The 25987-nt window shown below is 39.4% G+C and overlaps 1 protein-coding gene across 5 annotated transcripts in view; it reads left to right on the top strand.

The window, feature by feature from the left end:
- Positions 1–18296, top strand: part of hdac5 (histone deacetylase 5) — a 77687-nt gene extending 59391 nt beyond the window's left edge. For all 5 annotated transcript variants that reach the window (XM_088344709.1, XM_088344748.1, XM_088344719.1 and 2 more), the window contains 8 exons: positions 25–112; positions 1266–1385; positions 2928–3025; positions 3117–3235; positions 5369–5502; positions 8334–8415; positions 8484–8664; positions 12058–18296. In XM_088344709.1, coding sequence (XP_088200835.1) covers positions 25–112; positions 1266–1385; positions 2928–3025; positions 3117–3235; positions 5369–5502; positions 8334–8415; positions 8484–8664; positions 12058–12097 — 862 coding nt within the window. In that variant the 3' untranslated portion in view covers positions 12098–18296. The remainder of the gene's footprint in view (positions 1–24; positions 113–1265; positions 1386–2927; positions 3026–3116; positions 3236–5368; positions 5503–8333; positions 8416–8483; positions 8665–12057) is intronic.
- Positions 18297–25987: the final 7691 nt, after the last annotated feature.

Genomic DNA, 25987 nt, shown 5'->3' with positions numbered 1-25987 from the left:
TTGTGTGTGTGTTTTTGTGAGCAGGGGTTTCTGTTTCTTCAATTCAGTCGCTATCACTGCCAAACTACTACAGCAAAAACTTGGAGTGGGCAAGATCCTCATCATGGACTGGGTTAGTGAGCACACGCATGCATACATGTAGTTAAACAAATTTCATTTAGAAATTGTTGATTTTGTAGTAAAGGGGTACCTCTTCATATGGGCTTAATTGCGGCATGTCCAAAGTCCGAACCGTGATTAAAATTTTTACTTGGCTGCGGCTTTTGTCATAAAATTCAGTATATGTCGCCCACCAGTAATGTTGACAGCAAACTAAAATAAATTTGTACCAAAAGAAGAAAAAAAAATCACCAGATGATGGCAGCGTTTCGCCGTGTTGAGTCTCAGGTGTCGGTTGACAGGCGAGATCGATGGATGAATATTGGTAGAATTAGGCACAATTCCATCATCTTAATGTCCTTCTCTGCCGTTTCGCCGATGTAGCTCCCTTAGCTTAGCACCATGGCCTGAGCGACAACCCTGCTTTTGTTTGTGATCCCTACGCAGTCTACGCCTCTTCCTAAGTGGGATGGCCACCCACAGAGATCCCACAACCCTTTGTATTTCTTGCGGGATTTCAAAGGTGACATAAAAAGTGCCAAAAAAGTCATAATTTAGAACACAGACACAAATTTATAATTTCCTCGCGACTACAGGTATTATTGGCCAAGCATGTGTCCAGAAAAGAAACAAAAATAGATAGGAGAACGGTAATAAATAGAAAATTAGCTATCTTGCTTATGTTTGTAAAGTTCACTATTGCTTGGTAAGGGGAAATGCAAGCATTAATCCCACAAGCAATTAGCTGAAGTTGACCGGTATGAGAATGATTGATCATACGTAAGCACATACTGTACACTTAAATTTAAAGTTACTGTAACCTTAGTTGAACTTACACAGAGAAAAAACATTTTGCCTCCTGTAGTAGTTTGCATTCATTAACTAGGACCTGGTCTCAAGCGGTTTTCTCGTTGGTGGCCTCTGGGAATGTTTGTGACCTGGATTTCCTTCATATAAGATTTTTGTTCCAAATAAACCTCGTGCTGTATATTGAAAATCTCCTGTTTAGAGGTACCTGGAGCCGTTTTGACTTATCTTTTCCTTCTTTTGAATGGTTTGACCATCCAAATAACCACTAAGATTTAGTTGCATACAACGTTAACCAAACCATCGGTTTTATCACAACGTTGCTCTCCCTCGGGTGCTTCCGGAACCTGCCACTGCAGGACATTCACCATGGCAACGGCACGCAGCAGGCCTTCTACAGTGACCCCAACGTCCTCTATGTCTCCCTCCATCGCTACGACGACGGCAACTTTTTTCCTGGCAGCGGCGCTCCCGAAGAGGTAAACCCAAAATCTCTGTTTCCCTCAGCCCTCAAGCTCTGTAGGACGTCAATGTGATCCTTTGCTATGCTCATTCTGTCGTAACTGAAGAAAGGCTCATGTGAGATGATAGGTGCTATAGTTCCTTTTAAAATGTATTTACAGGGCTGATGGGATCCTTGATATCCTTGAATTTTAATGTTGTTTCAATGGTTGGAAAAGTGCTTGAATTTTGGGTGAAGTGCTTTTAAATGCTTGAAAAAGGTGCCATGTTTCTCGGCAGTTTGACTTGATAGAACAATTGTTACATGTAGACAAGTAAAACAAATTCCGCTTAAAACTGACACTAACATGCTTTAGGTTCGATATAAGTTACATTCTAGAAGGAGTGACTTTCCTTTCTCTACAATTTGACGTCATTGAGTGTTATCAGTAAGAAAAAGAACAGGAAAGTTTGATACAACATAGACGGCAGCAAACTCAGTTTCTTTTTCTATGCCCCATTCAGTCAATGAAAGCTGGTGGTTTAATATTTGGCCCTGGGTTTATCAAATTATCCGGTTCATTTAACTACAGTGGCACTGGAGATATTGGAAAAACTGGCTTAAAAAGTCCTTAAAAAGTGCTTGGATTTGCTCATTTAAAAAGATTCCCATCGCAAATGGAAGTTCCTTGTTCAAATTCAATGGGAAAGCCAGATTAAACTGTATACTCATGTGGCACGTGCATTAGTTTACACTAAGGAATACTTGAGATTCTGAGTGTATGATAACCATGAACACTTTTAAAAAATAGTACCAAAAATATTTTTGCCATTCAATTACCAAAAGTCCATACAAGCCTTTATACATTTTATTATTGCTATCAGGGTAGGGCGTGTTACTGAACAACAATAATAAGTTATAGTTACTAGTTACTTCATTTAAAATGGAACTTACCCCCCAAATTACTGAAACCAAAAGGTAGGTAGTTACTCCAAAAGTAACCATCTAGTTACAAATTAGTCTTTTATTTTATAGCTGGAAATTTGGCTTAGATGCAAGCATATACAGTAGGAAGAATATCTGCTTGATGAGAAATTCAGGACCTTTGTATTCTGGACTTGAGACTGCATCACCATAACTGTATTTAGTTGTGCCTTGTAGGTAGCTATAAACATGCCTGCCTGTCGGCTTTTGCGGGTGAAGAGGTGTTTGTGTCAATGTTAGTCATAACTAAATATTCAGCGGTCAAAGATTCCGGTTCACTATCTGCTTTTAATGGGTAACACAGTAACGCTCCATGTAGTAAAGACATTTGAGTTACTAAATTGAATTAATAACGCTCAACATTACTCATTACGAGAAAATTGTGTTCCAGGAAAGGGTTCCTTTTTAACGCGTTGGTCCCAACGCTGATTACCGTATAATTTTCAGGGGAATCGCATCCTTTCTCGGAGTGTTCACATTCATGTTAGGCATGTACACATACAATACGAAGCCTTATTAGCATTTATTTTGCTGAGCAGACGAACGTGAACAACAGATTAGCTTACAGTTCGATATTTTGTTTACTTTTTCTCAGGTGGGATCAGGCGCAGGTGTGGGTTTTAATGTCAACATAGCGTGGACAGGTGGAGTTGAGCCTCCTATGGGTGATGTTGAGTACCTCACTGCTTTCAGGTAAATGAATGGACTTTGAAACACATGCATTGTTTTAATATTAATTTCCTTCATCCTAAGGCCACTTTATTGACTTTAATGTTGTGTACAGGAGCGTGGTGATGCCTATTGCACAGCAATTCAGCCCAGACGTGATTCTGGTGTCTGCTGGCTTTGATGCAGTGGAAGGTCATCAATCTCCGCTAGGAGGTTACAATGTCTCTGCAAAATGTGAGTTCCAAACCGATTAGCCACATAACCACTAGCAAAAGATCTGTCCTGACATTCTTTTATTAGATTTTTCTCTTTTGAGTCTTTATTACGTGTTTATTTGAAAATGCTTGAATTACAATGTTGTGTTTTCAAGGTCAGGAAACCACTTGAATTTTGGGCAAAGTGCTTGAAAATGCTTAAAATGGTTGTCATTGTCATGTTTCTCGGCAGTCTGACTCTTTACCGACCATGCAGTAAATTAGGTTTTTTAAACTGCGTGAAAGTGACACTGACACGTCTGTTCCTATGGCTTGTCATAATGGCGTTGTCATGTACTCCAACGCCCCCTACTTGTCACACCCAGAGGACAGTTCTTTGTGGAAAACCGGCTCTTATGGCTCGGCTTACAGGAAACCCTGCAAAACACATTATTTTAGTCATCAAAATAAAAAAATATATATTTGGATCGGAGCTGGATTTCTTTCTATAAGGGTACTGGGTTTGATTCCAAGCTAATGCAACAGCAACTGTTTATCCTTACATTTTTTTTTAATTTTAGTTTACTACTTTGTTATATACATTTACAGTGCCTAACAAAAGCATTGGCTTCCCAATAACTTTTTGCACTGGGTTCCCGCGTATCTTTGCAGTCTTAAAAGGCATTGAGTTCATTATTATACAACTAGATAGATAGATAGATAGATAGATACTTTATTCATCTTCGAAGGGAAATTCACATTTCCAGCAGCATCCCTGAGCTGAGAACAGTACAATAATAAAGCCAAAAGAATACAACATACAAATACCCAGTGTGACGTGCAAATGCCCACTGTAGCGTGTTATATAAAGTAACTAAATAGTGCTACACAGAATACATATTGAAGTAAGATTCGGTAATATCCAATGTAGGTGGTGTGGTTTAATGTGGGTCTTTACTCTGCCGGGTGGCAGAGTAACTAAGTAACTAAGGCCCCAATTGACATTAAAATGTCCTAAATCCGGCAGCACGGCAGCGCAGTGGTTAGCGCGTGTGCGGCACAGTTCTTAGGTCTCGGGAACCTCCTGTGTGGGTTCAAATCCAGCTGCCGGACTACCTGTGCGGAGTTTGTATGTTCTCCATGTGCTTGCGTGGGTTTCCACCGGGCACTCCGGTTTCCTCCCACATTCCAAAGACATGCATTTCAAGTGGATTGGCCGGTCCAAATTGTCCCTAGGTGTGAATGAGCGAGCGAGTTGTCTGTCCCCGTGTGCCCTGCGATTGGCTGGCAACCAGTTCAGTGTGTGCCCTGTCCACTGCCCGATGATTGCTGGGATGGACTCCAGCACCCCCACGACCCTACTGAGGATAAGCGGTGAAGCTAATGAGATGAGATGTCTTAAATCCAATTTTCTATAGTTTAAAAAATGAGAACACATGAATAAGACTTATATTTGTATAAACTAAAATGATTCAGATTCAGATATACTTTATTGTCATTCGTGTACACGTGTATACAGAACGAAATGTCGATACATCTGACCCGCACAGTTTCCTTGAGCGTCAGCCGGGATAGATAAGTTTAACCATGTCTTCGTTCTCGCGGTTCGATGTTAGTTCCTGTTGTAAATTACGTAACATTTATCAATTCTTTTTTTGGGAGTTTACTGACTCATTTTCACTGCAACATCGCATGACCACAATAATGAAACTATCAAAATGATGATGTGGTTTCAGTCGGGCCTGTTAGATCAGACACATGTCTTAGGTCTACCTACAATTCACATAGCAACTGGATGATTAAACTAAAGAAACATAACAAGAAAGTCCATGAGAATGCTTTAAAACCCATTATTCTTTCACACGGTTGACAGTAAAAGTGCCAGATGTATCTTAGGGATGATCTTGGAGTCGTTGTTAGCTTGGTCTGGAGCTGGCTAGCTTTCGAGAATAAATCCCCATAGTAACAAAATGAAACCTGCTTGCATGCAACTGACTTGAGGCTAAAATCAGCCAAGATAATAAACACCTTGTTTTTAACCCCTGATGGGGGTTTTGTGCAGTATGAGTGCCGCGTTGTTTATTGCATTGTTGTCAATGACAATAAAGACCTTTCTAATTCTAATAAATTATTTTAAAAAAAGGAATGTTGAGTATCAACTTGTTTTTGTCAGGTTTCGGGCTGCTAACCCAACTCCTGATGCGTCTGGCTGGTGGGCGTGTTGTTATGGCGCTGGAGGGAGGTCACGACCTCACCGCCATCTGTGATGCTTCAGAAGCTTGCGTTTCTGCACTCCTTGGCGAACCGGTAGGAGAATTTGCATACTGTATGCCGGGGGGGGCTAAACCGTTTGGACTCCAAGAGCCATGAAAGCATTTTTTTCTCTCCTTGAGAGCCACAATATACATTTTAACAAAAATAATACACTTTGGTTATCTTGAGACTCTGTAGTTTGTGATCTTTCTATTGCTATGTAACACTTGTTTTTGCTTGCACTAAACAATGCATTGACATCTAGTGGTTAAATATTACACACCCCATTAATGAGCTTACATATAAAGGATTTCATAGAGACATACAGACAAAAGAGGTCGTCATGTTTATTTGTACAGCCCTTTGTCACAAAGAGTCTCAAAGGGCTGCACAGACCAATGACTAGTACAGAACACTGACTATTATTACACCATCCCCTGATCTAAAACCTACATGAGGGTAAGGAAAAACTCAAAAACCTCAACATGAGGTAAATGAAACCTTGAGAAGGGACCGCACACGAGGCAATCCCCCTTCCAAGATGACCAGGCTGCAACGGATGTTACAATAACAAATAATACACATAATAGACGTTGAAGAGAAAAAGGATACAAGCCTATCAGGATAAACAATAAATCGTTCTGAGTTTCAATGTTGCTGCATTTACTTGATTATAAAGGAAACAAAATTGGTGTCAGATCACCCTACGGTAGGATGTCTCACCAGGGTACGACTTTTCGGCAGAACACCGGTTTGTATTCATTTTTTAGGGGGATGCAACGTTAGAGTTGCACCAAAATATTTCTCCCATGCCTATTTTTTTCAAGTCTTATCATTCATCAGGCCAACCAAAATAAGTGCCAACAGACCTTGGCCTGCAAAAGCAAGCCTGCTAGAGTTGAAGGTGGTGAACTCTTGAAACCATGTTACTTTTAATTTGGTGTTTAAGAAGCGCAAATATTTGGTGAAAAGGAAGCAGGCTATAATGAGTAAACAAACTCATAAATCAATTACGCTAGCTTGAAGTGAGCGAAGTCCTTACCTGTCAACCCAAAGGATTTTTGCAAAAATATTTCAATACCATCATATCGAGAAAGTAACAAGATTTTCATTTAGCATATGCTCTTTTGCCAACTGTAACAATCCCCCTGCTCTTCAAATGCTGCACATTTAAGAGACAAGTTTATGTCACAGGGTTCGTAAACCTTTTTTTTTTTTCATGCAAAATTCAAGCACTTTTTAAAAACTTTCAAAGCTAATTTTCCAATTTCTTCAGCACCATTAAAAAAATACATTCGTATCAATCAGGGGTGTAAATCAGGGGTGTAAAACAGGCGGCCCATGCACTGGATCAGGCCCGCTACGGGATTGAATCCGGCCTGCGAGACAACACTCAGAGAAGCGCAAGAGAAAAATGAGCTTCAGGTTGAAATATGTCAACTTGATGTTGCCAAAGCCAGGTGCCTCTCACAAAGACGCTGTAGTTCTGTATCTCTCTCTCTCCTTCTCTCTATTTCTCTCACTATCTTTCACTCCTCCTCCCTTTTTCCTGCATTATAGCTCTCTTTCACTCTCTCTGTCTCTTTTTTCTTTCTTTGTACCTCTTTGTCTCTTTCTCTCTCTGTCTTTTTGCCTTATTTTGCTCTCTTCCCTTTTTCCTTTGCTCCTTTTCTCTCTTTTCTCTTGTTCTTGCTTTCCTCTTCTCTCTTTCTTTCCTTCTCTTTTCTCTTCTACTTTCTCTTTGGATTTCTTTCTCTCTCTCTCTCTCTTTCTTTCCCACTCTCTCACTATTTCTGTATTTATCCCTTTTGTTTTCTCACATTCTCTCTTTTTTCTCTCTCACTTTCTCCCTTTATTTATTTCTCTTTTTTTCTTTCCCGGCCCAGGTCTGTTGGTGTTACACGGTGACTATAAACTGTAGTTGGGACTTTGCCCCACATGTATTCTGGACTAAACCATGCATATACTGCGTCTCTTCAGCTCTGTATATTGACCCCTTGCACACGCGTGACCTAACCACGTGATGACACCATGACGGACGGCAGTAACCCACAGTGGGTATGGCCAATAAACAGTGATTAGCAGATACTCATGCCGTTTTCTGTCTTCATCCAAAGGGCTACGATAAAATTTCAAATTGGGTCAATAACCTTGCCAGTTGGCACAGCAATAAATCATCATTGTAAAATTGGTATTCGTTTTAACTTAAATGCTCATTCAAGTTCTGTCCACGTCTGTGCTTTTTGCCGTCCGCCATGGCTCTCATTCTGCCAGGTAAGGCAACATGACGTCACGTGCAAGGAGCGAATAACACATTTGTAAAGTTACGGAGAAGATTCGCATGATCATTGTTTTATCCTCAAGCTCGATGTACTTTATGAAAAGAGTCACATCTGGCTCGCAAGCCATATTTACATACCTACTGTATGCTGATTCAAAACTTTAAAAACATCTTTTTGTTGCTGCTAATGAAGCTGAATATATACTATTGCAGGGAACTGTAAAAATATGTACCTTGTGATTTATTTTGGGTTGTTTTTTGCTAAATGTCATTGGTCTTCTTTTCATCGCCCTATTATGCCAATGCACTATTCTTTTTTAATGCATTATTTCTATAACATAAGCATTACATTGTAAGTATTTTTTGCAAATCCAAACTTATTCCAGAGGCTTCTGACAAATCATTATTCTTGCTCGAGTCTTCGCTTGCCATTTGAAACATTATGACACTATTTGACATGGGCACCATATATTTCTTGTTGATTCCCTTCCACTTTTCTGATATTCTGCTTTGGCATCGCTTTGTCATTTTGTCTAGATGAATGACTTGCAATAAAGGTGAGCCAAGGGCATGCGCTTACGCACCATCTGTGTGTCCTTCACAGAGTGACTCTGCATTTCAGTGGCCTCAAGAGAAGCCGTGCCCTAAAGCCTGCGCCTCGCTAGAAAGAGTGATCAAAATCCAGAGTGAGTCAACGCAAACACACACGCACATCATGGCACCCTCTCACGTGACGTTTCCATGACTGTCTTAGGTGCGCATTGGCCTTGCCTCCAGGCCTCGTCCGTGCCAGGCACCCACTCGCTATTGGACGGGTCGGCAGGCGCTCAGGTTCAGTCTGAAAAGGACGAGGCAGAAACCGTTAGTGCCATGGCCTCTTTGAGCGTTGACGTAGAGCAGTCGGCCTCGGTCGCCACCCTCGCTGATGCCAGCAGGTCAGTGGACTCGCAGTGGCTCCACTGTTTGTTCCGGGGTGCTTGAAATCCTTGAAAATGCTGATGTTGTGTTTAAAGTGTTTGAATTTTGGGTCAAGTACTCGTAAATCCTAGAAATTGTTGCCACGTTTCACGACAGGTCTGTTTTAAAATGGCACGACACTGCTCTCTCGTGATGAACCGCCGCTGACATTTGTTTGAATGGTCATAAAGTCAAGTCAAGTCACGTTTATTTATACAGCCCTTAATCACAAAGAGTGTCAAAGGGCTGCACAGACCACAGATTATTGCAAACCTCAGAGTATTATGACACCATTCCCTGATCTAAAACCTACATGAGGGCAAATAATACACAGATATTGAAAAACATAAAATATAGGTTATTCATATGCTATAGAATATAAAAGTTTGTTTTAAGCTTGGATTTAAACATTTCCACTGAGGTTGCAGATCGAATCATGAAGCATCATCACCTCCGCAGAAGATAAAAGGGAAAATATGGACATTTCCTTATACAGGCATGAAAATGTCTCAACTTTCAGGAAAACTTGCCATTTTAAAGTCAAAAAGCGTGAAATATTTAGAAGGGGGAGGACAAATTGTGACTTTCCTTATTTGACTATTTTTTTAAATTAAATTTTAATCCAGTGGAACTCAACTTCAGGACCCACCATTCCACCCTAATGACAAGCTGCGACACAAATCAAGAAACAAAAAACTTGTCCTCTTTTTAAATTAATCAAATGAAACGATTGTGCAGTCGAAAGCAGGGCTAGTAGAATATATGTATCTTTTTTTTCAAAAACCAAAACTACGATCACTTCAAACTGTTTTAGAATAGCCACTTACTAAGAAAAATTCAAAATATTAGTTAAGTGTGTACCTAAACAACGACAATTTTTGAATTATGAACATTATAAAGATTAAGATAGGGGTAAAAATCTAAAAACAGAAACATTTTGAAAGTATTTCTTTGCCTTCCAGCAGCGCTTCAATGACACAATTTTTGTATTTCACAATTATTTCATTTTTCGTCTCAACTGTTATTATTACCGTATTTTCAGTAAAATAAGTCAATATGTTTTTTTTCACCGTCGGGAATGCGACTTATTCTGTAGTGAGACTTTTCTGAAATTTTTTAACACAATATTACCAGGTTAATAATTGTTCATGATATTTTTTCATTGAACCACAAGAGGGCGTTCTAGGAATGTGTTGATCATTTCAACCTTGCCCTATCCACAGTGTCGTAAAATGTCTCCCTTTTCTTACCAATCAGGACACGAACGTTCAGAAGACAAGGCCTCATTTCGCCAAAGTAAATCTTTTCAACTTGCTCAAAAGTAATTTCTATACCAGGTGCAAATTGTCTGTACTTTACTGCTAGATTACATTTCCCCCAAAAAATGAGATACAAAGTCATTTTGGTGACGTTTTTGCTAGTGACGTATGTTACGGGGGAGCACTCAACGCAAGGGGACAATTTTTGACACTATACTGGTAATTTATCAAAACAACCGAGAAGAATTAAACTAAATGGCACCGGAAAAAAGCGCATGTGAAATATGCAGCTGTAAAATGGAAAGAACGTTAGGTGTTAAGAAAGAGCCTTGTAAGAGACTGAATAGTCAGACGTAAGCAACGTGAACGGCGGATCGTGACACAGAGGATGAAAATGTCATAGGTTTTAGTGATTTCGAGTAAAAATAATAGTTTGGTAAGCATGTTTTTTATGCAAGAGTTATATGACTCTTAATATGTTACATCGTTTCTGAAATTAACAGGGATGTCAATTAAATAACATTCGTATACCGTACAAACGTACACAACATGTTCTGTATTTTATTTTCAATTTGCCTTTCAATATGACAAGTATATTTTTGGTGTTGGTTTTTCTCAAATGCTTATAGTCTAGGTGCGACATATATATATGTTTCTTATTTCTTAATCATGCATTTTTTGGGGCTTTTGCAACTTAAACTCCGGAGCCACTTATAGCAGTGTCTGAAACTCGTGACAAAAAGTTACCGGACATCAGGGCAGACAACTCTGAAAATTTGCCTGCCCAGCCATAAATTTGCCTTACCCATTTTTCAAACTTGAAACACAATAGGACGACTAATCGCAAAAAAATAAACATTGTTGCAAAGTATTAAGGTTTGAGGATCGGAATATATAACAGAACAGCACTTTAAAATTACGTTTATTATAAAACCACTTGGGGCAGCACGGCGGCTTGTGCGGCACAGTTCATGTCATGGGAACCTGTCGTGGGTTCAAATCCAGCTCCAGACTTTCTGTGCGGAGTTTGTATGTTCTCCCCGTGCTTGCGTGGGTTTCCTCCGGGCACTCCGGTTTCCTCCCACATTCCAAAAACATGCATTTCAGGTGAATTGGCCGGTCCAAATTGTCCCTAGGTGTGAATGAGCGAATGAGATGTCTGTCCCCGTGTGCCCTGCGATTGGCTGGCAACCAGTTCAGGGTGTCCCCTGCCCACTGCCCGAAGATGGCTGGGATGGGCTCCATTTTGATGAGATAAATCTACTTATAACATTCATGGCATGAATATGACATCGCTGTTTTCCATCTGCCATAAGTATGTACCTGTATTTACTCATCTTCATTCATGCAATTCATTCATTCTTTCCACGATGCTTTTAATGTACGTTTACGTTTTGTAGCGTCATACATTTTGTTAGCCTCTTTCGATAATCTGGGGCTGAGATTTTGGCTTGATTCCTAACCACTTATCCATTTTCCATGTTCTCTGTGTGTCTACTTTGTAAAATGATATGCAAATGCACAACCTTATATCGCTCGGCAGAGTCCGGAAGCATGAAGTTATTCGATGCAGGCATCTGATTGGCTGCCGAGTATGCAAATTTCCAAACGAAACGAAATTTCCGAACGGAATGACGATTTAGAAATCGGAATAAAGCAAACGTTTGATTTGAAAAAAATAAATAAAATAAAATAAATAAAAACGAAATATATATTTTTTTTCTTTCTTGCAAATGTTGGCGGCCACCCGGGGAGAGGCGTTGTGTAAGTTGTACGCCTGACGCAAAAGATGCACGCCCCGGGCATCAGGGCAGATGTTATTTCAAACATTGCTTATAGTTCAGAAATGATGGTACTATATTTCTTTGGACCCATTCTTAAGAGATAACAAACAAAAAAATGCATGACAACCCTTGTTTTATGTCATCAGTAAAAAAATGTGTTCGCAAAAATTCAAAGTTTCGGTGAAGAACAATTGCTTCTGTAGTAGGACACCTTTAGAGGGTAGGAAGGAATTTCAGAGCACCGACTTACCTGGGAACATTGAGTCTGGATTCGGCCCCTGAGGCAAACCAATTTTGACACACTTGCCGTATGATGTCTTTATTTCAGGTCTTCGGAGGAGCCAATGGAAGAGGAGCCTGTTTTGTAAGAGGGACACCCACATAAACACCACCTAAACCTCCTCCTGGCACTTCCTCTACCTTCTTCTGGATTGTGTATAGGTACACACACCCGCACTCACGCTGAGTGGAAACGTTGTGGATGTCCTGAAACGTCTCAGGAAGCGCTCACAAAGTCGATTCTCTCCGCGGGAGGAGCAGAGAAATTGTAAGAGTATCCGGGGCGACCGAGGAAGGGGCCACGTCAGCGGTGTCCGTCTGTCTTTTGGGGCCCCCACTAAGCACCGCAGAGTCTCCTCCTTTTTGTCCACGGAGCAGAAAGTTGCAGGATGCGGGGTAACAAGTTGCCTTTTTTTGTCCACGCTCAGAAAAAGAGCACATTGGATGAGAAACCATCTAACAGTGAGCAAGCAGCCAATCAGGACTGACGGAACACAGCGCGAACACTCTCACACACAAGTGTGGTTTCACTTATTGTGTTCATTTTGTCATTTTCTTCTCATGCCGTTGCCTTAATTTGTCAATCGTACATATTTCCGAGAGGGAGAGGTTATGACGGTATGAAGCACGTTTATAAAAGAAAGAAGACGCTTTATTTATTCTCAGTTGCTCGAAGGCAGCGTGTCTTCTTCTCGTTTCTTGTTTAAGGGCGACCGTGGGATTGTGTCATATGACCGTCCTGTTCCTCTTTTTTTAAATCGTCGTACGTTTTTTTTTAAATTGTACCATCGTAATAAGTTGTTCTGTAATATTGTCCACTTTTTGCATCACAGTGTCAGTTGTTTGTTTTTCTAAAAATGTATATAATTCTATGTAAAGAAATACTCACTTTTAAAAACAACAAAAAAAGATCAATAAGCATTGAAAAATATCAAAATATCAACGCAGACATTTATGTCATTTAATATTAAGCAGTACACCTTAATAGCAGATGTATTGAAATTTGATACAGACACGATACACTGAAGCCTGTAATTGTTGTAGAGGGCTTGCACAATGCAATTCTAAAGAATTGCCCGTCCCCCCAAGAATTTTTTGACTTATTGCCATATTTGCGGCATAAAACTATTGAACAAAAAAGTGGAAATACTTTGTAAGAATCGACAACATGTGAGATGCAACTGTGAAAAGAAAAGTAATTTATTCAACATTTTATATCGTGTTAACAAAAATAATTTGAAAAGTAGTCGTTGTCCTCTTTGTTAATGCTTTGTACAAACTCAAGTCTTTTTGCACATCTTGAAACCAAAATATTTGCCCATTCTTCTTAACAAAACAGCTCAAGTTCTTTAAGATTTGATGGGGATCGTTTGGGGATTTTGTCTTGGTCATTCTAACACCCTCATATTGTTAGTTATAAACACTTCCTTTGTAGATTTATGTTTGGGATCATTTTCTCTTGCAGACTCAAACATTTTCTGTTAGAATTGCCCTGTATTTGGCTCTATCCATCTTCCCATCTTCAACCCTAACAATCTTCCCATTCCCTGCTGAAGAAAAGCAACCACAGTGCATGTTTGACAATTGGGGTGGTGTTTTCAGGGTGATGTGCAGTGTTACTCTTGCGCTTTATACTTAGCCGAAAAAGTTCAATTTTGGTCTCATCTGGCCAGAGCTGTCATGATTACTGATGTGACTCAGCTGTGCCCGCTCATTTGGCGCCGCATGCTCATTTGGCGCCAACCGCTTCTGAATGGCTCTCTGTCACTATTTGAACCCAGTCCTGTCTGTCCCCTGTTGTCAGTCCGTTTGCGAACCTCAGTATATACTAGGCAAGATTAATTCAACCCTGACTCCCACCTGTCCCGTTTTTGCTCCCGTCTGTCTCCGGCTTCGACCCGTTTTGGTCCTGACCACGTCTGCTCTCCCGTCCCGGCTTACGACCTCTTTTTGTCCCCGACTACGTCTACTTTCCCGTTCTGGCTTACGAGTCGTTTCCAACCCCGACCACGCCTTGACCTCCTAGTCCCGGCTATCGACCCGTTTTTACGTTCCTGACACCGCAATCGCTCTCTACGGAAGATTCACTTCCGTGTTCGGATCACAATCCGAGTATTAGAGCGACTTGCTTCCCACGTCCAGCGAACACCGGATCATAGGCGCAGCCCTTCCTCTTTCCTTCAATGAAACTTGTGGTAAAGGCTACGCAATTGGGTCCTGTTTCCGTTGTGGTCCAGCCAAGAGCATCTTGTTCCACGTTTAAAATGTGTTTCCCATTTGGGGGTCATCCTAACACTAAACATCCCTATTTATCAGAAAGGAATTTCTTCTTGCCACTCTTCCATATGCACAGATTATCCTACCTCAGCTGTGTATGCTTGCAGGTCATCTAATGTAGTCATGGGTCTCTTGGTTGCTACTCTGATTAGTTTTCTCCTGGTTTAGGCTGAAAGATTAAACTAGAGGAACAACCAGGTCTTGGTAGGTTCGCAGTGGTTATATGCTCTCTCCATTTTGATATTATGGCTTGCATAGTGGACCGAAGATGTTTAAATGTTGCGACATCTTCTAGTTTACCACTACTGCTTTGAACTCTTCCACAACTTTATCCGGGACCTGCCTGGTATGGTCTATAATGCTGTTCTCTCAAGTGTTTCATTGTGAATATGATGTATTATGTTGAAATAATTTGGTCCCACTTCATGGTCGTGTCTCACATGTTGTTGATACATGGAAAATATTTTCAGTTTTTTAACTTAAAAAAATTGAAGCCTGAAATGTGGCTATATTTCAAAAGGTTCTCAAGGGCCAAGACTTTTGCTAGGCACTGTAAATGTCCAAATATCAACTCAGAAATTTATGTAATATAATATTAAGCATTGAAATTTGATTCAACCGCGATACACTGAAGCCTGTAATCATCGCACAGGGTTTACACGTATATTTTTATTCCTTTGCTTAACTTTTCTCTATCCAACCAATTGAATGTTACAAGTTTGGTGACAAAACATCATTTACACAAATACAATATTCTTTGAAATAAATTCATCTAGCTTGGCTTTTGCCGAGCGACACGGTTGTCTAAGAGAAGTTTTGGCAGCTTTGTGACCGTTTTCCCTTTTATTAATTGGTCACTTATATACATGTATAGTATGTATACTGTATACACGCATATATACACATATTTGTGTGTTTATATATATGTACTTACTGTGGGGATGGAGAGTATTCACTGTTCAGACGCCTTGAAATTGTTCACTCTGTCATTTGCCAAAATCAAAGCTGTTCAAACATAACAGAAAACATCATACGCTCACTCAAGCACGACAATACTCTCATCAAGACAGTCATGCCCATGCACAAACAGTACTATAGTCTCTTATAAACGCGGTTATACTCTCTCCCATTTACTACTATGCTTTCACACACATATTACTGTACTCTCACACACGTACTTCCAGAAAGAAACGCTAGTGTGCAGACTCTCGCGCACACTAGTATACTCACACTACTATTCACACTTTACTATCGAGCCCCACACATTGATGTACTCACACCCACTGCTATTCTTTTTCACACAATATTAAAATGGCTATCACAATAGGATTTTTTCCACACCTAGTGTAATGATCACCTCACCTCTCAGTGTTGTATTACTTTGGGTACTTTTGGTTACCATGGCGATGCACACTGATCTGTTTTTATTTGTTCATGTGTCATGTGAGAGAGTATAGTTGGATGTGAGTGACATCATAGCGTAGTGGTATTAGCGAAACAATATCGTAGTGTGTGTAATATAGTACAGTGGTATGTGTGAGAGTACAGGTGGCCATCTGTGAGAGCAAGAATGATTTACTTCTCAAACGGCCTCTCTCAGAAACACACTGAATGAAACAAAGGTAAAAAGTGCCATCATGATGGTGCAAGAAAATTTACATAACATACCAAAGTTTAAAATATTAAGTTATGGGTAACAAAATAAAAATGAGTAATATTAGATTTTAAAAAATATGAACTGAATGTTCCCATGCCATTATCGAACATTCCTATGGTACAGAGTGTTTTATTTTGCAGCCTTGAGGGTTCTTATTGGCTTAGGGCAGAGGTTTTTCAATCTTTTAGTTTTAAACTAAAAGTTGTCCCAAGTGGTATAGAGAAATATAATATATTTTGGCAAAAGTGGAAGATTTCACGCAGTCTGAACACTTTCCGTAGCCATGTATTTACATATAGGCATCTATGTGTGTGTGTGTGTGTGTCTTTTAATGAAACTCTTTTATCCTGTCAGTGATTAAATGATTATAAATGTATGAAAATATTTTGGACTTAAATGCAGCACAAGTCAGTAAATGTTGATGTTTCCATTGTTTCAATGGATGTGGGTGGCAGGCCGTGGCTCCTCTGGCAGGACCAAGCTTGGACTCTAAACAAAGAGACCAGTGGTGATTTGGAATACCCAGTAGCAGCATATTTGTGGGAAACTCCGAAATTTCAACCAATATGGGTCATTTGTGTGTGTTTTTTCATATATGTTGCATATGGGCAACACCATGCTAATGTTTCTCCAACTCATTCACTCCCAGAGAGCTATATATTTCAAAGATCCATTTCGACTGGGTTGCATACACCGCTATAGACTTGACACATCCATTTAAGTTAGGTTGCCATTGACGGCCATGGACGTCAAAGGTCTATTTTAGCTAAGCTGTCATCGGCAGCCATATAATGCCGTGACAATTGTATTTGCCGCCTTTCTGAATTCTCAATTTTTTTCGCATATTTATCATCAAATCAATTTTAATATCGCACAGGAATAACCCAAAGAAAATACCAAATGCAGTTTGAAATGTTTATTCCATTTATTAAGGCACAAAAAATCCAAACATCGAAACATGTGAAAAAGTAAATGCCCCCTGAATCCAATAGTAAGTTGGGCCATCTTTGGAAGCAAAAACAGAAATCAGAAATCTCATCAGTAATGAGTCTTCAACAACGCTGTGGAGGAATTTTGCGCCACTCTTCTTTGCAAAATAGGAGGGTTTTCTGGCATGAACTCCCCATATAAGGTCACATCATCTCAATTGGACTTAAACCCGGAAATCTACTTAGTCTCTCCAAAACCTTTTTTTGAGTCATTCAGGGATGATCTGAAACCTTTGAGTAATAAATATGCTCAAAAAAAAAAAAAAAAAAAAAAAAACAACCCGCAGAATTCAGGAAGAGGGCAAACATTTTTACACGGCTCTGTAGATGGCTGAGATCCATTCGAGCTAGGCTGCCATTGACGGTTATAGACGTCAAAGGTCCATTTTTAGCTAGGCTGCCATAGAATGAGTTAAACTCAGTGAAAATGAAATGTGATCTTAGATGAAAATTGCTTTAGGCTCTTTGGGGGGTACTGGCGCTTTAATGTTATTGTACAATGTCATGCTCCTCACGTTTCAATAAAAGGGCAGTGTACAATAGATATAATAATTGGATTCACTGATGCCCAGTTGTAAAGATTTGTTATCGTCTATAAAAGCCACATAGTGGTGCCTAAACATTATTTTTTGTTTTTTTCTTGAGCACAAAAATAGGGTGCCCTTTTTAGCAAACACATACATTTTGTTTCCCATGAAACTTTGCAATGTATGCTGTGAGGCTTGGATCAGGGGGCGCCTTGAGGGCAATAGTCCAACTTGAGTGTTGTCATGGTAACACTGACGCCCCCAATTCATCACTCACCGCCCTTGGTGGCTACACATGAGAACATGCCTGTTAAACAGGTTTGAAAATTCAACACATTTGTGCAGTGTTTCCCTATTGAGTACCGGATTCGTACAGGTGCTTGAAATCCTAGAATTTTGATGTGTTTTCAAGGACTGAAACGTGCTTGAATTTTGGGCGATGTGCTTTTTAATGGTTGAAATTGTTGTTTGCTAAAAAATGACACTGACACTACTCCCTGGGTGGCTTGCATTGCCATTGTTTTTCTGTCCTCATGATTAACGGCAGCTGACATTCATTTGTATGGCAGTATGAAACCTGTATTAGTGCAAGGATTACACATTAATTATGGACATTTCTATGGGCCATGCAAACAATCAGGGTGATGTTTCCCAGTGGTAAATTGTAATGGGAAGAACTTTCTGCAGATGAAAATGTAAGCTACAGATTGACCTAGATTTTACCTACCACCTATATGGGGAAAATGTTGTCTCAAAAGACAATATATTGGCGAATAACTTAAGATTTAAAAATCATAGGTCTAGATGAACATACATGCAAAATAAAAAAATATGCATGTAGATCGCAGATATGTTTGTGGCTCCACCAAATACATGATTGAACCCAGATTTTCTCTTTTAATGGTACTGGAGAAAATGAAAACTTAGCTTTGAAAGTCCTTAAAAATGCTTTAATTTGGCCATGAAAAAAAGTGTACGAACCCTGTATGTAATAACTATATGACATTTCTGCATACTGGTAAAAAAAACACCCTCTAAGGCAAATCTGCCCTTGCCAAAAACTGAGCACTCCTGCGACTGAAATTGTACTTGTTAGTATTAAATTCTTAACTACCGGTACACAGGTTTATCAATGACCAGTGCTTATTTCTTTACAATGAGCTGCTGGTACAAGGAAATGTGATGCATGTGCACAGAGAGCATAGTAATATATTTTGGCATAGTTGTGATATGTATCCAGAAAGAATCAAAGTCAATAGTACCTTTCTGTTGGGGCTAAGAGCTACAAAGCCAAAGAGACAAACACCCTTCTACGTCCATTTTTCAGAAGAATAATCGAAAAGGTTGAACTCACCCAAACATTTTGAGATAATATGAATATGTGTCAAATGTTTGTTCATTATTAGCTATTTTTGTGTTTGTTTCATCACAGCGACACTTTTTGCGAATGCTTTTGAAAATAACCAAATGCATTTTTTCTTCATTATATTAAAATACTTTTCATAGGGCAACGATGTCTAAGGCTCTCAGGCCAGATCAAGACTTTCTGTTCTGAGGGCGGGCCGGATCAGTAAAAGGATGTCAACTCCACATTTCTAGCTTTGTTTTTCCACATTAATAACCCACCATACATAATATGAACACAGATGACAAGGAACAGTGTCTGAAATAATGCCTGCCCGGAAGCTCGGGGCGTGTCTCTTTTATGTCAGGCGTACAACCTACAAAATGTCTTCTTTTTCAAGAAAAAAATAGTCTTTCGTTTGTTTTCAAATCAAATCTTTGCTTTATTCCGTTTTCGAAATCTTCGTTCGGTTTGGAAACTTCGGAATTTCGGTTCGTTTGGCAATTTGCTGACTCGGCAGCCAATCAGAAGCCTGCATCGAATAACTCCGTGCTTCCGGACTCTCCCGAGCGTTATAAGGTCGTGCATTTGCATATCATTTTCCAAAGTAGCCGCACAGAGAACACAAGAAAAATGGAGAAGTGGTTAGGAATCAAGCCAAAACCCCAGCCCCAGAAGAAATATTCAAAAGAAGCTAACAAAATGTATGACGCTACAAAACGTAAACGTACATTAATCGTGGAAAGAGGAGTTCACGTGGCTTGTAGCAGATGACGCAACGCAAACATTGCATGAATAAAGATGAGCAAATACAGGTACATACTGATGGCAGGTGGAAAACAGTGTTATAAGTAGATTTATAATACACTTAATTCTGTTATATATTTTGATTATCAATCCTTAATATTTCACAACAATGTTGTTTTTTGTTTTTTTTGTTTTTTGCGATTAGTCGTCTTATTATTCAAGTTGTGAAAAATGGGGCAGGCAACTTTTTGGCTGGGCAGCCAACTTTTCAGATTGTCTGCCCTGGTGTCCTGTAACCTTTTGTCATGAGTTTCAGACACTTCAAGGAATCTTTTGTAAATACATTCATTCACAAATAAATAAGAAAATTCTAAAATGTGTAATTACACTTTTTTTGGCCCCTTAGGGAAATTTATTTTCAGCCGCTTTGGAACTCATCTACGAAATTTCACCACAACTGTCCACCTTCAAATCCATATCCCTATTTATAATTATCTGCATCACACACCGCCCCTTTTTTAACTGTACTTTGTTTTTATTTAACATTTATTACTTGCTAGTTTTTTTTCTCGTATCGTTGTTTGACATTCTGTGTACAGCAACCTTGGTTGTCCTGAAAGGCGCTTTGAAGTCAAATGTATTATTATTATTTTACTGATCCCCTCTGAGAACAGAAAGTCTGGAGCCAAACTGACTTTGACATCCATGCTATTATATATTATATGTCAGCATTCCGACTTGTCCATTTTGAAGCGAAGAGTGCCTTGTGGAACAGATTTCTCCCCCCTTCCCAAAAATCTGCCATGTCTCGATTATCCGCACGTGTCATTACCAAGTCAAAATGATATCACAACATTTATGTTGCCCATAAATTGTAAATGCACAGCTTGCAGTTGGGAAAAACAGTGTCCAGTACAATTTAAGCAAGTCAATGTTTGGCACATGCTCACCACTTAATGCTCTTATGTACTTTTGATTCGGTGGCGTACGTGTGTGTGTCGTGCTGATACGTGGTGGCCAGCCTCACGTTTGTTCATATTTGGACACTTACGAGAAAATAATGTATCAGTGGGATCGCCCCTGTTTTTTTTTTTTTCGTTCAGTCGGAACTGATCACAAGCACATTCCTTTTGTCTTTTTCATTGATTCCGAAAGGAAGAGGAACAAGATTTTCCATTGTCCACTCGCCTGTATATAAAATGCATATAAATGTACACACGTGCAATACAAGCTATTCAAGCAATCTATTACTGTGACTTATTGATGAGGAGACTTCAACCCCCTTTTGTCTATATGATCTCCTTTCAGTTCAAGAGATGCAGATTCTCTTGAGGATCGGCGCTCACGTTTAGTTCCGAGCTTTGTGGACGTTGTGTTGAAGCCCGGTTTCAATATATTTCACTGTAGAGTTGTGATCTTGATCTGGAATATGTTTTCTTTGTTTTTGTTAAGTGGGCTTGTTGTTCAACTTGTCTGGAAACTCAATAAAGCAATTCACTTACTGTTGGTTTACATTTGAATTTGATATTTCATGGCAGATTCATTTTATTTGGGCATGTGATTGCAAGCAACCAGTGTTGGGTGTGTTACTGAAAAAGTAATTAGTTCCAGTTACTAGTTCATAGTAATTGGCCCAGGTAATTGCGTTATCCCCAGATTGCTGATACCCAATGAAAGCGTTGCAAATGACCATGCATACTCACACTGAGGCTGTCACAAGGTGTTGGACAGACCCAGACCCGGGACCACAAGGGATGTGGTCAAAGTCAACTGGGGGAGACGTTTTGTTAAACAGCAACAACAAAAGACTACCAGCGAAAAGGGGGTGTGGGACTGCATTTGCTGAGGAGATCTTGAGAGGTAGCCTGGCGAGAAAAAAACAGAGAAGCAGTCTTGGGGTAAAGAAAAGTCTTGATGGAAAGATTTAAGACTACCTTTAAGGTAGGTGGCTAGCAGAGTTGGGTAGGGTTACTTAAACTGGATTACATTCAATTACTTTTGGATTACTACAATACCAAATATGCTAATAAAAGACAAAAGAAACAAAATCTGAATAAAATTATGACTCACAACACATGGTAAGCTTTCTCTCCTGGCTTTGATCTCCGGCAAAACTAACATAAAATGCGACAGAAAATAAATGAAAATCAATCCAAACAGCTTGCCAACATCATTTTTGCCGTTCGATGTAGTCCGTTACTCCCCAAGCCTGCACAAAATTTAGTAATTTTATTCATATTTAGTTTCTTTTGTCTTTTATTAGCATATTTGGTACTGGAGTAATCCAAAAGTAATTGAAAGCAATCCAGTTAAAGTAACCCTACCCAACCCTGGTGGCTAGGGTGGACAATTGCTGGGCCAAGAGGGAACCATAGGTGGAGATTGGTGTGACAGTTCATGATGTGGCAAAAATGGAATAGAAACCTACGAAAAGGAAAACATTATCACCACCTGACTTAGCTCGTAGGCAGAGGTGGGTAGAGTAGCCAAAAATGTTACTCACGTAAAATTACTGTTACTTCAGAATAATATTACTCACATAAAAGTAAAAGTACACATCCAAATACTTGAGTGTTTTTTTTCACCAAATACTTTTTTACTCTTACTCAAGTAATGAGTAACTGCAGCAATGTCATATTTATTGATATTTTAAAAACAACCTATCAGATCATCAATTTATCAAAGTCCACCAAACCAACAAAAAATACATTTAAAAGGTCTAGTGCTTTTCAAGTCCCAAAGCGCTTTACAAATGTGCTCCACACTTACCCATTCACACACTGACATGCGAGGTATTCACTGTCTTGCTTAAGGACACTTTGACATATAACACAGAGGAGCCGGGTATCGAACTTGCAACTGCTTGATCCCAAGATGAGCGCTTTACCGCCTGAGCAACTCTGAACATTGACAAATGTATTATCACCCAAAGTGACACAGTCAAAAATTTACAAAGAAACTACTTCAATAGTACTGTTTTTTTCCTAACAAATTCACTCAAAACTAAAAGTATAGGGATTCAAAAATACTAGAAGTACAAAACTTACCACAAAATACTCAAGTTAATGTATCAGAGTAAAAGTAATCCGTTACTACCCACCTCCGAGTCGCAGGTGATAACCACCTAGTACCTAAATATAAGACACAATTTAACCATTTATTGAAATTTGCTTATTTATTTATTGAGATATTTATCTAGTTATGTATTATGTCATGTATTTCGTCAAAAAAAGATGTTATTCTCAGGTGGGGTAGTCAAACCGCAGTTTAAGTGCACTCAATCAATCGATAGTTTTACACGCTATCTCATTTAAAAAAAAACATTTTGCTGGGACAGAATATACAAAAATACACAACAAAAGAAAACCTAAAATGAATACATGAATAGATTAATAAATTGCGTCATTTATGTATAGTATGATTTATTCATGAGATTTTTACATGGCATATATATGTAAATATGTATTTAAAACATTTATTTCTCTATATGTTAAGATAGGACCTCCATAACAGCACATTGTACAAAGTGCAAAAAGAAAAAAAAAATGGCCAACAGTAGCGTAATATATTTTAATATTTGGTGGCAATATTTTGTTTTGCTATCCGAGGAGCAATATTTGTCTCTGGACATTATATAATAACCGAATAAGAAAGCCCGGAACTCAAGTTGATGCTGTTAATGCCGCTGTAATTTCCGGGAATAGTTTTAATTTACATTTTGACCGCTAGATGGCAGCATGACCTGTGTTTGGTCTCAGTAGAGCGTTTACAGAGGGATAATCTTGTGTATATTGGATATCATTTGGACAATGGAAATGTTTATCAAACTTAACCCATAAGAACCCAGACCCATTTTTTGTGAAGGAAAAATTACGTGGACTACATTATAGACCAAGTGGACCACAAAATTGTTTTTTCTTTCTTTCAGAATAACACTTTCATACCAAAGATCTGTGTTATTACATATAAGTCAGATTGTTTGATAATACATTTACCACTAACGACCAATCAGTAAACAACCATTTTGTAACAATAAGAGTTCCTATTAATTGCATTTCAATAGCATAAATTGTAGCTGGGGCGGCCCAGGAGCGCAGTGGTTAGTGCGTGTCCATCCATTACCTGTACCGCTTATCCTCTGTAGGGAAGCGGGGGTGCTGGAGCCCATCTCAGCTATCCTTGGGCAGAGGGCAGGCGACACCCTGAACTGGTTGCCAGCCAATTGCAGGGCACACAGGGACAGACAACTCGCTCGCTCATTCACACCTAGGGACAATTTGGACCTGCCAATCCACCTGTAATGCATGTCTTTGGAATGTGGGAGAAAACCGGAGTGCCCGGAGGAAACCCACGCAAGCACGGGGAGAACATACAAACTCCGCACAGGAAGTCCGGTAGCTGGATTTGAACCCACACAGGAGGTTCCCAAGACATTAGCCACTGTGCTTCCCCAATTTGTCTTCCACCTCAAGAGTGTTGAGGCCATTTTTTTTCCAAGAAATTTGTCCTTAATAACGGTTTCAAAACAATGTGCATGCAAAGTTCTTTTGTATAAATGTCACAAACTTTTGCAAACGATAAACATATCGTCATATTCACGTTCGGTGTAGACTGCACTGAGCGAGAGAGAGAGAGAGAGAGAGAGAGAGAGAGAGAGAGAGAGAGAGAGAGAGAGAGAGAGAGAGAGAGAGAGAGAGAGAGAGAGAGAGAGAGAGAGAGAGAGAGAGAGAGAGAGAGAGAGAAGGAAGTGCCTTGCGCTGTGTGCAGGGATCCACCCACCTGTACTGCTCACCCAATCAAAGTCGTTTACCAGCGTTTTTAATCATCACTTTAAATGGTTTCTAGTCGAACTTCTGCATTAAGTTGCTTCGGCTTTATATGGAACAAAATCGGGATGAAATCACTTGACTTTGGAACGCCACAGAGAGATGTGCAATAGTTGCATTTTATTTCGGAGCCATATGTACTCATGAAAAGAGCCATATATGGCTCCCGAGCCATAGGTTCCCTACCCCTGAATTAGACCTAACATAATGGTGTGCTCAAACCAGTAGAGGTACCACCTCCGTGATCTCATGAGGTACTTGCGCCTCGAAAAAGCACGGAGTAATACAATTTGCTGAAAAATTAGCTTCAGTCTGGAGAGGGTTTGATGGTTTTGCTGAAAATGGGCTTTAAATCCATGTTATGGGTCTTTCTCTCCCAAAAAATGAAAATCAAAATATTTTGCTGTTATGGCTGTTTGGGTCAATAAAGGTTCATGACCCCTGATGTAGAGGAAGCAATACAGATACTTAGTGGTTAATCATTCACTTTTGCATAATATCTTTTCAAAAAATTAAAAGATTAAAACAATATTTAGATCAACTAGATCCACTATAAATGACGATTGGAACAATTCAGCATCTGTGACATGTAGTGAGCTTCTTATGATGTGAGGCACTCTCAGATTTAAATTTTTTTTTTTTAGCAGAATAGGACTTAGTAACAATAAACAACCAGAGCATAGGAAAAAAAAATAATTCGAAAATGTTAGGTCTCTCTCTCTCTCGCTCTCTCGGCACATGGTCGGATTTGGCCCATTGGAGAATTTAAACTAACCCACTATAAATTTAGTATTTCATAAATCTTATTCCATATTAAGAAGCACTTGTTTTGTTCTCTGGGTCATTTCTATCAAAAGTTACGCTTTTTTTTTTTTTTTTTTTTTTTAGATAAATGTAAAACAAATGCTCTTTCCAGCCACTGAAGGGCAGTGTTGAGTTAGTGTAGCCTGGTGAGTAGAAATAGAATGGCTCCACTTGACTTTTTGCTATCGTGCTAAACATATCACTAATTTGATGGTTTGGCGCCGATGACAATTTTAGACATCCAATACCTTATTTCACCATTGCCCTGCGTGTCTCCGCGTGCAGCACACGGTTTAATGACTTCGTGAAGTTACCGTACATTCCGCACTATTAGGCACACCCCAAAAATGGGTCTTGTTTAAGTTTTTTTTATATACAAGGCGCACCAGTTTATATGGCGCATAGAATAAAAACTACAGTAGGGGCTATGGTTGCCCTACAAATAAGTAGCATTATTGTGCATTGATTGATCAGTTGAAATATATGGCTTATCATAATTGCAAAAATTGGATACAACACAAATCTAATCTAGATGGCAGCGGGGAGGGCACTACATCCTGTCTACTAGACTACTATGGATATAGACGACACAGAAAAAGGCACTAGATATAACGTCATAATTACACCATCTTCAGTCATGGTGTTGTTATTGAGCCGCCGGAGTATTGTCAGACATTAAAACCGTCCGTAGAACAGGAAAGGTTAGGGACCACTGAAATTCAGTATTTTTCTTCAACCCGCCAAGTCTTTGCAAAGCACACAGGATTCTGAACTGAATAATAAAAAAAGACATTGTGGGGAGTAATT

This window comes from Urocampus carinirostris, chromosome 1, assembly GCF_059441175.1.
Source record: "Urocampus carinirostris isolate Australia breed hairy pipefish chromosome 1, RoL_Ucar_1.0, whole genome shotgun sequence".
Taxonomy (NCBI): Eukaryota; Metazoa; Chordata; class Actinopteri; order Syngnathiformes; family Syngnathidae; genus Urocampus; species Urocampus carinirostris.
This window is presented reverse-complemented; position numbering and strand designations above follow the sequence as displayed.